We start from the raw sequence: 14,469 nt of genomic DNA on the forward strand, positions 1-14,469 counted from the left end.
GGAATAGGTAGGGAAACAACTAGGTCACTAAGGAAATCAAGTTCTTGAGATGTATTTGGTAAAGTTTGAAAAAGGAAAATGTTCTCATGAAAAACTAGATCCCTTGAAACATAAAATTTCCTGATATGTAGATTATACAGCCTGTACCCCTTGATTCCTTGTGGATAACCAACAAACACAGAAGGCACTGCTCTTGGGGAGAACTTATTCCTTTTAGAATTCAAATTAGCTGCAAAAGCAAGGCAACCAAAAGATCTCAAAATTGAATAATCAGGTGTAGAACCATAAAGAACCTGGTATGGAGTATTCTGTTTTAATAATGGTGAAGGCAATCTGTTGATAAGGAAAGCAACAGTAACCACACACTCTCCCCAGAAGGTAATAGGCACTTTGGACTGAAAAAATAATGCTCTAGCAACATTAAGTAAATGTTGATGCTTCCTCTCAACAACCGAATTTTGTTGAGGTCTTTCAACACAAGAAAATTGATGTAAGGTGCCTTAAGATGCTAGGAAATCTGTAAGAGCTAACTCATGAGCATTATCTGATCTTAGACATTTGATTGAAGCTACAAATTGAGTCTTTACCATTGCAAAAAAATTCATTATTACAGTTAATGCTTCCGATTTATGTTTGAGGAGAAAAATCCATGTAAATCTTGAACAATCATCCACAATTGTTAGGAAATATCGATAGTTAGCATAAGTTGAATGCTTATAAGGTCCCCAAATGTCACAATGAATCAAGTCAAAGGGCTGAGCAGAAACATGATTAACAAAAGGGAGAGAAAATCTACGAAACTTAGCAATAGGACACACATAACAACTTTTGGTGGAGAAGTCATTACGTAAAGCAAAAGGAATTTTATTACTCAATATTTTCAAAACACTGTTTTATACATGGCCAAATCGATTATGCCAATTAATGACTTGAGTACATGTGCTGGAAACAACATTTATACAGGAATTATGACCAAAAACATTGCAATTGACATTGCAATTGGAATGTGTATCCTTGAGGTTCAAAACATAGAGTCCATGAAGGAGATCCCCTCTACCAATCTTCTTGCAATGAGACATTTCCTATATGACAAATTGGTTGGAATAAAAACAAACAGAATAAGCTGAATTAGTAAGAAGGGCATTGACTGAAAGGAGATTAAAAGTAAAGTTGGGAATGAAGGACACATTATATAGAGTTAGAGAAGGAGATAAATGTACAGTGCCAACTGCAATGATTGGGACAACTGCATTATTAGGCAATTTAACAATTCGATTTGAGACAGAGTGATAGGAATCAAAGAGATCAATGGCACAAACAATGTGAGTGCTGACACCCGAATCAACAATCCAACAATTTTGCGGAAACTTAGTTAAAGAAGCAAACAAGACCATACCAGTGTTGGAAGATTCAATATCAGGAGTAACAACATTTGAAGTGTGTGTTTGAAGCAAGCTCATGAGTTGGCTATATTATTGAGCAATGAGATGAAAATCAGGAACAAAAGTGGATGGTGAGACTTGATTCACTATTTTGCTTTCAGTATTAGAAGAAGAAGGTTTATTCTTCTTGTAATTAGGAGGAAAACCATATAGCTTGAAACACCTATCTTGAGTATGGCCAAGTCGACCACAATGTGCACAGAGAGGTCAATTTCTGGAAGAAGCACTAACCTTGTGATTAGACTGATATCTGGAATCCTTAACAGCAAAAGCATGAGATTGTGAAGCATCATTGCTAGAGTGGAGAGCAGAAACAGAAGTACCAATCTCTCTCTATTTTTCTTTTTGAACCACTAGAGAGAAAATTCAATTAATGGAGGGAAATTGATCCATAGAAAGAATCTAACCCCGAATGGAACTATAGCATTTATTGAGTTCCATCAAGAAATGTATGGCATACTCCATCTGTGCATAGTCATGCCAAGGACAAATGCCATTGCAGGTACATGAATGTGTAGGCTTTAACTCAGAAATTGATTCCTAAATGGATCGCAACTTGGAATAATAAGATGAGACAGACATAGATCCCTGCTGCAGATTTGCTAGTTCATGTTTCAACTGGAAAATCAATGGACCATTCTTCTGTTCAAATCTCTCATTGAGATCATTCCAAATAGCTTGAGCAGTGCAGCAATGAATGATGCTTACTTGTATCTCCTTTGTAAGAGAATTGAGAAGCCAAGAAGCAACGATGCTGTCATTTCGCTGCCATAAAGCATGACTGAAGTGCTCTAATGGAGGTTCGAGAATAGAACCATCTACGAAACCAAATTTATTCTTGCCGAGAAGTGCCATTTTGATGGCTTTCTTCCAAGAATTATAATTCTCGTCGGATAGAGGATGAGTGATAAGGCTTAAACTAGGATTATCATTGGTTTGTATGAGAAAGGGATTAGAATCATCCATGGCACCCATGAAGCCAGAGAGAGAAGAAAAAAAGAGAAGAAAAGCTAGAAGGAAATCTGAGAAAGTGGAAGGAGTGTATTTCTTCTGATACCATATTAATGGAAAGCTTTGTGCAGCAAGGAGAATCTGCAAAATATTATTGATCCTATATTGAATACAAGATTGTACACAATGTTTTATATCCAGCTTAACAAGCTTAGTAACTAACTCTGCTCTAACTAACTGCCAACTAATCTAACTACCCTCTAACTGAAAATAACTAACTTCATCTTCTGCATATAGCTGTAATATAATGAATGTTAATAGCAGATAATTTTGGGTGGTTACCAATGCACTTTAACACTTAAATTGAAGAAGAAAAATGGTAGAATGATGCCAAATGTAAGAGAGACATACTTGATACTACTCAAAGTTTAATGCTTATAGGAATATTTTGAGGTAGATTAAGGTGAGTCGTGCTAGTTTCAAACTCAAAACCTACTTTATGCAATACTATTATTTTGATGAGTCCTTTATGCAATATTATGCTATTTGAGATTATCATCTAATGCATTAATTTTGACTGAGGTATATTTTCCTATGCCAAGTATAATTAATTCACCTTATAATTAGATTTTTTGTGGCATTATTTTCAACCTATACCTTTCATAGGTGTTTGAACCTATGAGGTACTATTTTCGGCATAAGTAAATTAAGTTGTCTTGTTTAAGCCTATTTCCTAAAATAATAAACAATCACTTCAAAAAGCCCACTTAACAATAGTGTATATATTGACAAATATTCAGACAAAAAATAAAAGGATAGAGGATAACAAAACTAAGAAAGAGTAGTGTAAATTTATAAAGTAAAATAGGTTAAGGATAATGATCTAAATTACTCAAAAGAGAAATTTTGTTTGTTTGTTATGGAGGTAATGTGTGAAATATATTTCTAAAATAAAGAAGAGAGTATTAAAAATATTCCCCCGATATAGGAAAAAGAATAATATTTTTTTTAATTTCTAGTACAAAAATAAATATTTTTTAATCATTTATAAAGATAGAGGTCAAATTTTAAAAAAAATATTTTACAAAAAAAAAACATTTTTAACATTTTGACGGGTACTTAAAAATGTTAAATATTTTATATTTAACATTTTTAATTATTTGAAAAATAAATTTAAAATATTTTTATATGACATATTTAAGTTACTAAAGTTCTTGTGCTTTAGTAAATCCTCATTTTCTTCATTTTAATTAAATTTGTATAAGCTTTAGTAAATGTGCACCATTAAGTTATCACATACAATATATAAAGAAATACATTTATAATTTTATTTGATATGACTATTATACTTGAAGTATCAAATAAGAATTATTAAAGTGATTGAAATATAATTCTTATTTATTACTTTTTATTGTGTGATATGATGTGACAACCTAAATAATTAATATCAAGAAAATAATTATTAAATGTTGACATTAATATTGATATTATAGGTCAATAAAATATTTCATAATATATCTATCTTAAAAATTAGTTTATAATAATGAATATCATAATACTTTTTTAGGTTAAATTAAGTTTAGTTCTTTAATTTATTTTTTAGACTCAATTTGATTTTTTAATTTTTTTGATTCAATTTAATTTTTTATTTTTTTTAAATTGATTCAATTTGATCTTTCGATTTAGATTATAAAAAATCACATTTTATGTTAGTTTAAAACTGTCACTAAATGTATATTTTTTTAAAAATAATTAATTTTAAAAATTAAAAGATTAAATTAAACAAAATAAATAAATGACCAAACTGAATCAATTTTAAAAATTTGAAAACTAAATTGAACTAAAAAAGTAGAAAAAAATAAACTTAACTAATAAATTAGAGGGAAAAAATTAAATTAACCTACTTTTTTATACTACAAAAATTATTTTAAAATCTTTTAATTTTGTAAAAGTGGCCCAAACGGTCACTCACCCCAATTTTATGTTTCCATAATTCATTTTACCAAATATAACCCACTTTTTTTAGATGGGAAAAAATTTGGTATAAAAGAAAGCTTTTTTTAAAAAGGCTTTTATTCAACTAGTTGAACTAGTGGCCCTCATAAGTGATAACCTATCTACACCACCTGCTACTAATAATTAACTACAAATTTTATAGTTTTGACGTCAACTATGTACCGATATTTTCGTTGTCAAGTCTCAATTCCTGTCCAATATACAACAAAGTGTTTCCCCTCTTTCTCACCCATCTCTCTCTTAGCTTGCTCCATAAATATGCGCTAGAAAGGGAATTTGAAACCACCCCATTTTGGAAAATAACCTTATTTCTTGGTCTGCAAAACATCATGGCAGAAGCGAGTTTCTTTGTTGGAGTCATAGGTAACATACAACATAGTACACACCATCAAGTGATCATTCTTTCACGGTTTTTCCTAGTTGGTGACCAATCTTGATTAATGCCCCAAAAAGGGTTGCTTCACATATATATAAATAATGGATATTCTTTGTAATTTGCTGCAGGTAACATCATCTCAATTCTCATGTTTCTTTCTCCTGTGTAAGCTCTCTTAATCTACTCTACTCAAGTTCACTTTTCATTGATTTGCTTTCTAGATTATATATCTCATATTTATTAATATATAAATATTTAAACAAAAAATGATGCAGACCTACGTTTTGGAAAATAAAGAAGCACGGATCCACCGAAGATTTCTCAAGCCTTCCTTATATTTGCACATTGCTTAATTGCTCCCTCTGGACTTACTATGGAATCATAAAAGCTGGAGAGTACCTTGTGGCCACTGTTAATGGCTTTGGCATTCTCATGGAGACAATCTACATTATTCTATTTCTCATATATGCACCAAAAGGGATAAGGGTATGTATAGTATATTAATTAATTAATTATATTATATGTAATTAACCAGTTTCTAATTTATTCACCTTACAAAAATCCCCTTTATTATTAAGTGGTTGATAGATTAATTTGAATCTGATTTCAGGGTAGGACTGCTATTTTGGCTTTGATTTTGGATGTGGTAATCTTGACGGCAATAATAATTATTACTCAATTAGCATTAGAAGGAGAGACTCGTAGTGGTGCTGTTGGTGTTATGGGAGCAGGCTTAAATATTGTTATGTATTCCTCACCTCTGTCGGTCATGGTAAGTTTCACTAAAATCTTAGCTCGTTATCATTAATCAAAGCTCTCTTATATCTCACTATATATATAATTTGTACAATTGAATTTATAGATAGATAGTATTTTTTTTGACTGAATATAGATAAATAGTAATCAATATCCATAAATTTAAACACAAATTTATACTTAGATGTAATTTTATTTATTAATTTAAATATCAGGATAACTAACCTCTTATTGGCACAGCCGATATATGGCCTTTTCAAAAATCTCAAATATCACTATATTGATCACTCATTCATAGCCCTTCTCCATGTAACAATTCATGTTCTATGGCAACCATACTGATCATTTCACAAAGTAGTGGTTTTCTTTCTCTCACATATAATTGGGAAGATCGGACAATGAAATATATATAGATTGGCCATATTTGTGAAGGACACTTCCAATTCCAATTTAGGGTTCCTTCTTTATTTTCTCACCAGTAACATGCCTAGAGATGCTTGAAAGGCCACGTATACGTATACCAATCAATCAAAAATGTTTTCCACTTGGTATTTTTTATACTATATCTATATACTCTTTTTTGTTATACAAATAGATAGATATTCGATTTTTTATCTATTATTTTATCATGAAAGATGTTGGTATAAAAATTTGATGCATGTGGAAACAAATCAGGTGCTCCTTATTTCTTTTTCGATAAGTTTCAGGTTCTCCCAAAACTCAACTAATAATGACATAACGTACAGTTTCTTTAAAACTACATAAATACAAGCTATAAAAGAGAGCAGTACTAATTAAGCTGATAGATATAATATAACCAAAAAAAGGTAACATCGACGATGTTGCATATATGCAGCCTCGTGTTGCATATTTGATCCCAGATTCAATTATTTAGATGGATTTTTCAATCTTTGGAGGGGAAACTCCAAAACGTCCTTTCAAATAAATATGTGGTTCTCATATTTCTTTCTTGTATTTTGATCTTTATGGCACTGAACTATAGTGTCCCACAGGGGCCTACGGTTTTTCTAAAGTATTTTTCTCCTTTCATGATGACACCCACACCAATAATAGGGTTGTGGAATCAGATCCAGCACGTGCGTAAATTAACTCCATATTTACACCTTACTTACAAGTAACAACTTAAAGGTTCAGCAAAAGCAAACCCTTAAAAGATTTATGATATACATTTTTTTTATTTTAGGTTTAATTATTTATTTGGTCCCTATAATTTTACAATTCGTAGTTTTTTAGTCTCTATAATTTGAAAGTATTTTTTTAATTTTTATAGTTTACATTTTAATTTTTTTTAGTCTCTATAATTTACTTTTTAATTCTCTTTTAGTCTTATAGTTTGAAAATAATTTTTTTAGTCTTAAGTTACATTTTAATTCTTTTTTAGTTTCTATAATTTGAAAATGATTTTTTAGTCCATATACTTTATACTTTAATTCCTTTTAGTCATTACCATTAAAATATGAGTAATATTATCAATTACAATTAACTATAAAAATAATAACAAGTAATTTGTAACTAATTTATCGTAAGATAATTTATAATAAAAAAATAGTTGATCATTTATAACTAATTTGCAACTAATTATTTTATATATATTTTTTATAATAATGACTAAAAGATAAATAAAATATAAATTATAGGGACTAAAAAAATCACTTTCAACCTACAGGAATTAAAAGAGAATTAAAATACAAATTATAAAGACTAAAAAGATCATTTTTAAATTATAGGACTAAAAAAAAATTAAAATGTAAATTACAAGGACTAAAAAAATTAATTTCAAACTATAAGGATTAAAAAGATATGAATTGTGAAACTATAAGTATCAAATGAGTAATTTAACCTTTATTTTAAAAAATTCTCAAAAGAAAAAACTCAAAACAAGTAAAAATAACTCCATCTTTTAAGATTTATTGGAGCAGCAATTTGAAGGAAAATAAAAGGGAGTGTAATTTGTTTTTATTTTAAGAAAACACAGTAATTTTTCTTTAAACAATTTAAAAGAAGACATTAATTATTATGTAACTTCAAATCATTTTTTTTTAAAAAAAGACATCATTCTATTTTTTTTTTAGTGGAACAGGACTGTTTCTTAAAAAAGAAACAAGATATTATTTTTTTATGCATTATTTTATAACTAAAAAATAAATTATCTCCCTCCTTTTTTGAGAAATTATTAGATGGTCTTGGATCATCATTTATTTATAATTTTGTTCATCTCTATATGACACATATTTTAATTTTTAAATTTAAGAAAAAATAATTAACAACAATTAATTAATATCATGTAGAGATTAGTTGGAATCTTAAATCAAGATATCCCACCTAATAATTTCTTCTTGCTCACAAAAAAACCTAATAATTTCTTCTTCTTTCCTTAACCCCACCATTCAAACACATATCCCCTGAAGCCTGTGGCTCTAATGTGAATATCTGTCATTATTAGGCTAACAAAACGTGTTCAATCAGAAAAAATGATTACCTGATTTGAAATCATGTAGTTTAGATCAATTGTGCTTTATATTTAACTATATTTTTCAATTTACAAAAGTTAATAATACATCAGGTAAAAATTAATTGATATCATATAATGTATATTAGACCATGCAATAAATTCTAGTTTAACTGAGAATATATTACATGCTGACCAGACGGAATGTTTATAATTTTATGAAATTTGTTGCATATGAAATGAATGATTTTTTTTAATGATTGATTTACCAACTAGCGAGTAATGAGTATGAGAAGATAATTAATTATGCGAACCAAATGTGTTGTTAACTAACCTACTTCCCATTCTTTTTATTTCTAAGTTACAACTCTAGTGTTCTTGATATATATACTCGTAATTTTCAGAAAACAGTGGTGACTACAAAAAGCGTGGAGTATATGCCATTCTTGCTTTCTTTTTTCTTCTTTTTCAACGGTGCCGTTTGGTTGTTGTATGCTGTTCTCGTTCGTGATGTTATCCTCGGGGTTTAATCCTAATAGTATTAGTTCATTAATATATATATATATATATATATATATATATATATATATATATATATATATATATACACACACGAAGTTAAAATAGATTTTACTAGCAAAATTGGTCAAATTGGTAAGAAATATATTTAAATCTAAAAAAAACGTGAGCACAACTCTCACTTCAATATGATAATCTTGTTAGTAGATAATTTGGAAAGTTTTTTTTTTTTTTTTGTGAATGTTTTGTAAGTATCCCTGGAAGTATTTTTTTAGTCCTGAGATATGTCATATTCATGATGAGTTCTCGGATTCAATTCAGCTAAATTAAAAAAATAAAAATAGAATTGTAAAATATAGGGTATAAAAAACACTAGTATTCTTTAAAAAGAAAAAGAAAAAAAAATACTAGTATTGCCCTTTTTTCCTGATCACTATTTTATTACACAAACAAAAGGTGCCAAACGGTACTGGATTTTTACTGGGAGCGATGCAATTAGTGCTATACGCGATCTACAGAAATGGGAAGCGTGTTTCAAATAACAGATTGGAAGAAGGATTACAACATGAGCCTCTCATCTCAGAGCCGAATAATGAGTCACATCAGAGTGAAGACAGGCCCATCTAGTTTGTCCTCAAGTTTTAAAGCTATATATGCATGCTAGCTCGACCATTGTTATTTGATATTTTCAATATAAAAAGAGATAAGTTAAATGTTCAATTGATTAGTTTATTCGATTAAAGTATGTTTTTACCGATCAAGTGCATGAAATAATTAATGTGAAATTATTTCAATTAAATCAAAAATTTCGAGTTTAAATTTTAGTATTTAGTTGCACTGAATATCTTAAGTAATTCAAGCATGTTTGTTTCTTGTAAAAGATACTATACAAATATTAAAGTATGTTTCAAATATCCATGATAATAATGTTATTGCTTTTCGAATCTGTCAAAAAAATATGGACATCTACTGTACTCTACATGATATGCCCTTGTTCCTCAGAGGCGCCTATAGTAATTTATTGAATGGAATGAAGAATATGAATTAGATTAAATATAGCAGTACAGCATCATATCATACAAGTTTATAACGAGATCATGGAAGCACAAGCACCTGTGTATTAATTGTTCAAACAGAGAAGCAAGAACATTCGAGTAGATAGCTCCCTGTTATAGAATATAGACATGTTCTTTCAATTTTTATTCACTCATTGGTCTTGTCAAATGTAAAACATATTTCAGATAATTTTTCAAGGAGCTTTTTATACTTCTTGGTAAGATTTATGTTCAATTCCTTACTGAAAGATGCTGAAGTCCCTATTTATTATTCAAAAGTCATACAAAGCTCAACGCCATTGCATTGAGTTTCTGCTCAGCTAAGTCTCATCAAAATAACAATATCACGGAATCTCAATTACAGTAGCAGTAAAAGTTACTTTCATGTTCTTTCTGGACAAACCTTTAAGATATTATAGTATAATTTAATATAAGATAGATATAATTGTGATGTCATGAATTATCTTATCCACATATTCCAATAAATTAAAATATAACGTAAAAGTAGAAAATGGGACCAAATTATATACGTGACTATAGACTTGTCAAGATACACTTATTATATAATAAGAATTAGGTCACACTGCACTAGTTAAAAGCTCATAATCATATTTAAATAGGAAATATAGAAATTACTTCTGGACAAACCTTTAAGATATTATAATTTAATATAAGATATAATGGTGATATCATGAATTATCTTATCTAGATATTCCAATATATTAAAAATATAACCTAAAAGTAGAAAATGGGACCAAATTAATTATACATGGATCGACTAAAGACAATAAGAATGGGATCACACTTCACGTCACTATGCAGCAAAATAGCGATCGACAATTAGCAACGACTACTAAACCGTCCAATTAGTTTAGCGACAATCAAGGTGGTAACACTAGGTTTTTGTAAGGTAGCAGTGGATTGAAATCTTGCAACGGTGAATGGCTTAAGGTGGGGAGGCTCAACAACGATGTATGGACCTAAACTCGATCATTCTAAAAATATTATAGGCAATATTCATGGTTTTTTTTTTATTATTTTGCTCTCACATAACATTGACATGTATGTTGGTTAAGTTGATACTAGTAAACATCAAACTCTATTATTGGTAATTGATACAAACAATTTAGTGATGACTCTCTTATTGACAACCTTAAGGTAAGTGGTGATTTTTCATGATTAGCGACCACTTCTGGTTGTCACTAATTTCCAAATTTCTTGTTGTGTTTTGTATTGGAGATAATGACCAAATGATCTCTTCACTATATCTCAAAATAATTTAGAATTTGGTTTAAATATATTTTTAATTTTTGCAATAAATTTTATTTTTAATTTTAATATGAATTCTTTTTAAAATAATTTTTATTATATTCAATTTTTCACGTTAATCTCTATTATTATCTTGTTAATAGTTATTAATTACTAATGTGACTAATAAAAGGTCACTTTACCATACCACATGACCAACAACGTATAATACATTACTGACAGAGGCTTGGGCGCATTAGTTGTACAAATAGTTTACTGTGAATCACTTTTATAGACCATTAGATTAATGTCATTAATGCTGAGAAATGGTATGTTTGTTAGATTTTAGGAAACATAAATGGTATGTTTGTTAGATGAGAAATGGTGAGGAAATAAGGTAAAGGGAGGATAAATAGTTGTAAAATGAAAAGATGGGAGTGCTTGGATGTTTGAAAATAGGTGGAGAGGGAAATAAAATAGTGTTCGACCCACATTTACTTATTTTCTTCCTATTATGTGCAAAAATGCAGTTGGGAAGTTGCATGTGTAATATTTTGTAGTGGTTCATTTTGTAGCAATTCATAACTATTAAAAATCGTGTAATTACCAACAAATTTTGTATTTAGTGGTGGTTATATAATTGATTATTATAAATAATGATTGATATCAAAAGATTATAGATGATTGTTAAGATGATATAAATTAACATTTGATTTTTTATATTCTTTTTTCTATTTTTCTTTTTCTTCTTATTAATTTAAACATCTTTTATTTTCACTATTTCTTATAATTTAATGATCATGCATTGATATAATTATCATAATTGAAAAAGTCAACAAATTTATTTTACATAATAATTTGTAATTAGATAATGGTATAAAACGATTTTATCCTGTCTCAATGTCTTACCTATTTTTGTTCACTAATTTATTTTTTCTTCTTCTAATTTTTACTCACTATATTTTTGTCCTAGCATATGTTGGTTGTGGATCTAACTATATATAAGTATGAGCCCGCTCTCTTAAAAGCTGTTCGAGCATTAGCTCTAGGCCCATTAAAATATTATGGGCGCAAAATCAAAAGCTGAACCACCTCAACATAGTTACATACTTAGTTACTTACACTATACATAGATGATGGCAAGTGGTAGGGATAGGGATTTTTGCCTTTTTGGTTATACACATTGTATTGTTGACACTTGTATGCCAAGGGATTGAAACTACACCAGGTCGGAGAAACGTACAAGTCTGTACTGATATTGGTGGCATGTTATTTACTTGGCTGGAGTTGCATGTAATGGTTTTTTGGTACCTTGTACCCCATTAATAATATGTTTTCCTTTAGCTGATATATTTTTTTTTTTTACATAGAGCTATGAACATAAAACAAATGTCCCATAGATGTTTCCACATGGTCGGACTATGTTTAGGAATGTATATAGATCAATTTAGTTTGGTTTAAATTTTCAAAACATTTTAATAAAATCAAACGAAATTACTCCAATTAAGAATAAGTTGACTCATTTAAAGTTATCAAGCTAGCAACTTATATATGATTTCAAAATCCTAATTCAAAATGAAAAATTCATACATTCATTATACAAATTATATATAAATATGTCCTAAAAATTAATAACTTTTGAATTTACAATACTAATCAGATAACACTTCATATATATAAATCCTGAGATGAACGGCATATGCAGGTGGGATCAGGTGACAATTGTTTTGTAAGGACGTGGAATGGCAAGAGAGCGCCGGGGACAGAGAAAGTGAGGGGGCAATGCAAGATTGAATAGAAAGAAGAAAAATCCAGAGAGGTACCCTTCAGCATAGTACCCATTAGATCAAATATGTTCTAGATTTGAGATGGCAACAACAAATAAGAAAAGGCAAAACCTAAAGGATCCAAACTTTTCCTAGTTTTTGTTCGGCTAAACAAAAAAATGGCCCAACCACATTCCACTTGGCTAAACAAGGGCTCTCACAATAGACAAATAACTGCCTGGTTCTCATGTACCTGTTTTGTCTTTTGAAATTTGAGATTATTGGTTAAGTTGAAATAATTTAATGCACTTTTTTTTTTTTTGAGAATTTGATATTACTGCTGAAATAATTTCATATCAGCTGATGTACAAGCTCAGTAATTCTATTTGCCTCTTTAAGTAATCGTGTTTATTAGTGAATGTATATCAATGTTGAGTCTTTGAGATGACAAATAAAAATATCATAGTTTTAAGATAATTAATAACTATTTTAAAATTCTTTTAGAACATTTTCTTATTAACTTTAGAAGAGTTGTTCGAGAAGAAAATGATCAAACTAAATGCTTCTCGGAACACCTATTTTGTTGGTAAAGAAGGATAATGATTTGTTATTATTTGTAAATTGATAAATTATTGTTTAAATAATTTTAAGATAATTATTTTAAAAGTTAATAAATTTACCTATCCAGTAGATTTTGATTAAAGGATTATATAAATTTTTTTACACTTATATAAAAAAGATTCATTTTTTATGGATGGGCTCATTTAAGTTTGGTTCTCAAATAGTTTCAGTTCAAGTCTTCTTATTAAAATGGTTTGATTTTTATGGTTTGATTCGGTTCTTAAATACGGTTGTTTGTTTGAATTCAATTTTTTTAACACCTCTACTTACTATTCTTCAGAAGTTATTTTGCATGGTATTTTATTGTCCAAGTTTCTGATATATGTTGTTATTGTTAAAAACGCAAAAGTTTAATGATCAGTTTTTCATAAATAAATAAATAAATAAAAAGGAAGTTTTACAAAAAAATGTTCTTCAATTATGTTAGTTAGTGTCATGCAATTATGGCAGATTGTTACACCTATCGCATCCTAACTCTTGGCAAGGATTCTCAACGCAAAATACTACACTTATAGATCACCACTCAATGCTCCGAATGTCCATAATCCATGTTATACATGGACAAAATGCAGGCAACAAAATGATTAATAAAGGAGGGCTCATATGGAAGACAAGTTAATGTTTTTTTTAAGTTTGTTGATATTTCAATAAAATTTTAAGTTATGTACGTAATATGAATTCAAACACGAATTGAATAGAATTAACTTATGCAATGCAATGATAGACTGAATACAGAGTAATCTACAGAAGAGACACGACACAAAGCTTTATAATTTCAAGTATTAAAGAAGAAAATTGAAAAAAGCTGAAAACTAATTTGTATTGTGTATTGATGTAATACGATGTGATGATAAATCATCATATGTTTTAGTGTGAGCTAGCTATATAATAATAATAAAAATTACTCAATAAGAAAAAATGTATCAGAAAAAAGTCTTAAAGAATTGATCATTAGGGAAAAATATTATAAAATACTTTATGTAATTTAATTAACTCTAAGATTACGATGAGGTGACAACAACCTGATTTACATTTTATGAAAAGCAAAATGGTAATTATATCATATAATTAAAGAATTATACTGTTATTATTACAGAAACAAATTAAGTGCAAGCTAGACTTCACATCTATCAAATTTCACAAAGATGTTATATCGGAAAGAAAAATAATAAAAAGGATATAGATGTTGTAGGATTCGGGTGCATTGATTGGTGGAGGAGTTGATCTTCATGCAATTAACGATTTCATG

At 28.9% G+C, this 14,469-nt stretch overlaps 1 protein-coding gene across 2 annotated transcripts; it reads left to right on the forward strand.

The window, feature by feature from the left end:
- Positions 1 to 4,615: 4,615 nt before the first annotated feature.
- SWEET28 (sugar efflux transporter SWEET28) lies at positions 4,616 to 12,877 on the forward strand. 2 transcript variants are annotated; one of them, NM_001348746.1, is made up of 6 exons: positions 4,616 to 4,772; positions 4,914 to 4,950; positions 5,061 to 5,271; positions 5,396 to 5,557; positions 8,416 to 8,535; positions 12,539 to 12,877. In NM_001348746.1, the coding sequence occupies exons 1-6, from the start codon at positions 4,739 to 4,741 to the stop codon at positions 12,629 to 12,631; spliced, it is 657 nt and encodes a 218-aa protein (NP_001335675.1). In that variant the 5' UTR covers positions 4,616 to 4,738; the 3' UTR covers positions 12,632 to 12,877. The 2 variants fall into 2 exon arrangements, with proteins under 2 accessions (NP_001335675.1, NP_001242234.2); NM_001255305.2 differs by lacking the exon at positions 12,539 to 12,877 and adding an exon at positions 8,987 to 9,331.
- The last annotated feature ends 1,592 nt before the right edge of the window (positions 12,878 to 14,469 follow it).

Source organism: Glycine max, chromosome 9 (genome assembly GCF_000004515.6).
Source record: "Glycine max cultivar Williams 82 chromosome 9, Glycine_max_v4.0, whole genome shotgun sequence".
Taxonomy (NCBI): domain Eukaryota; kingdom Viridiplantae; phylum Streptophyta; class Magnoliopsida; order Fabales; family Fabaceae; genus Glycine; species Glycine max.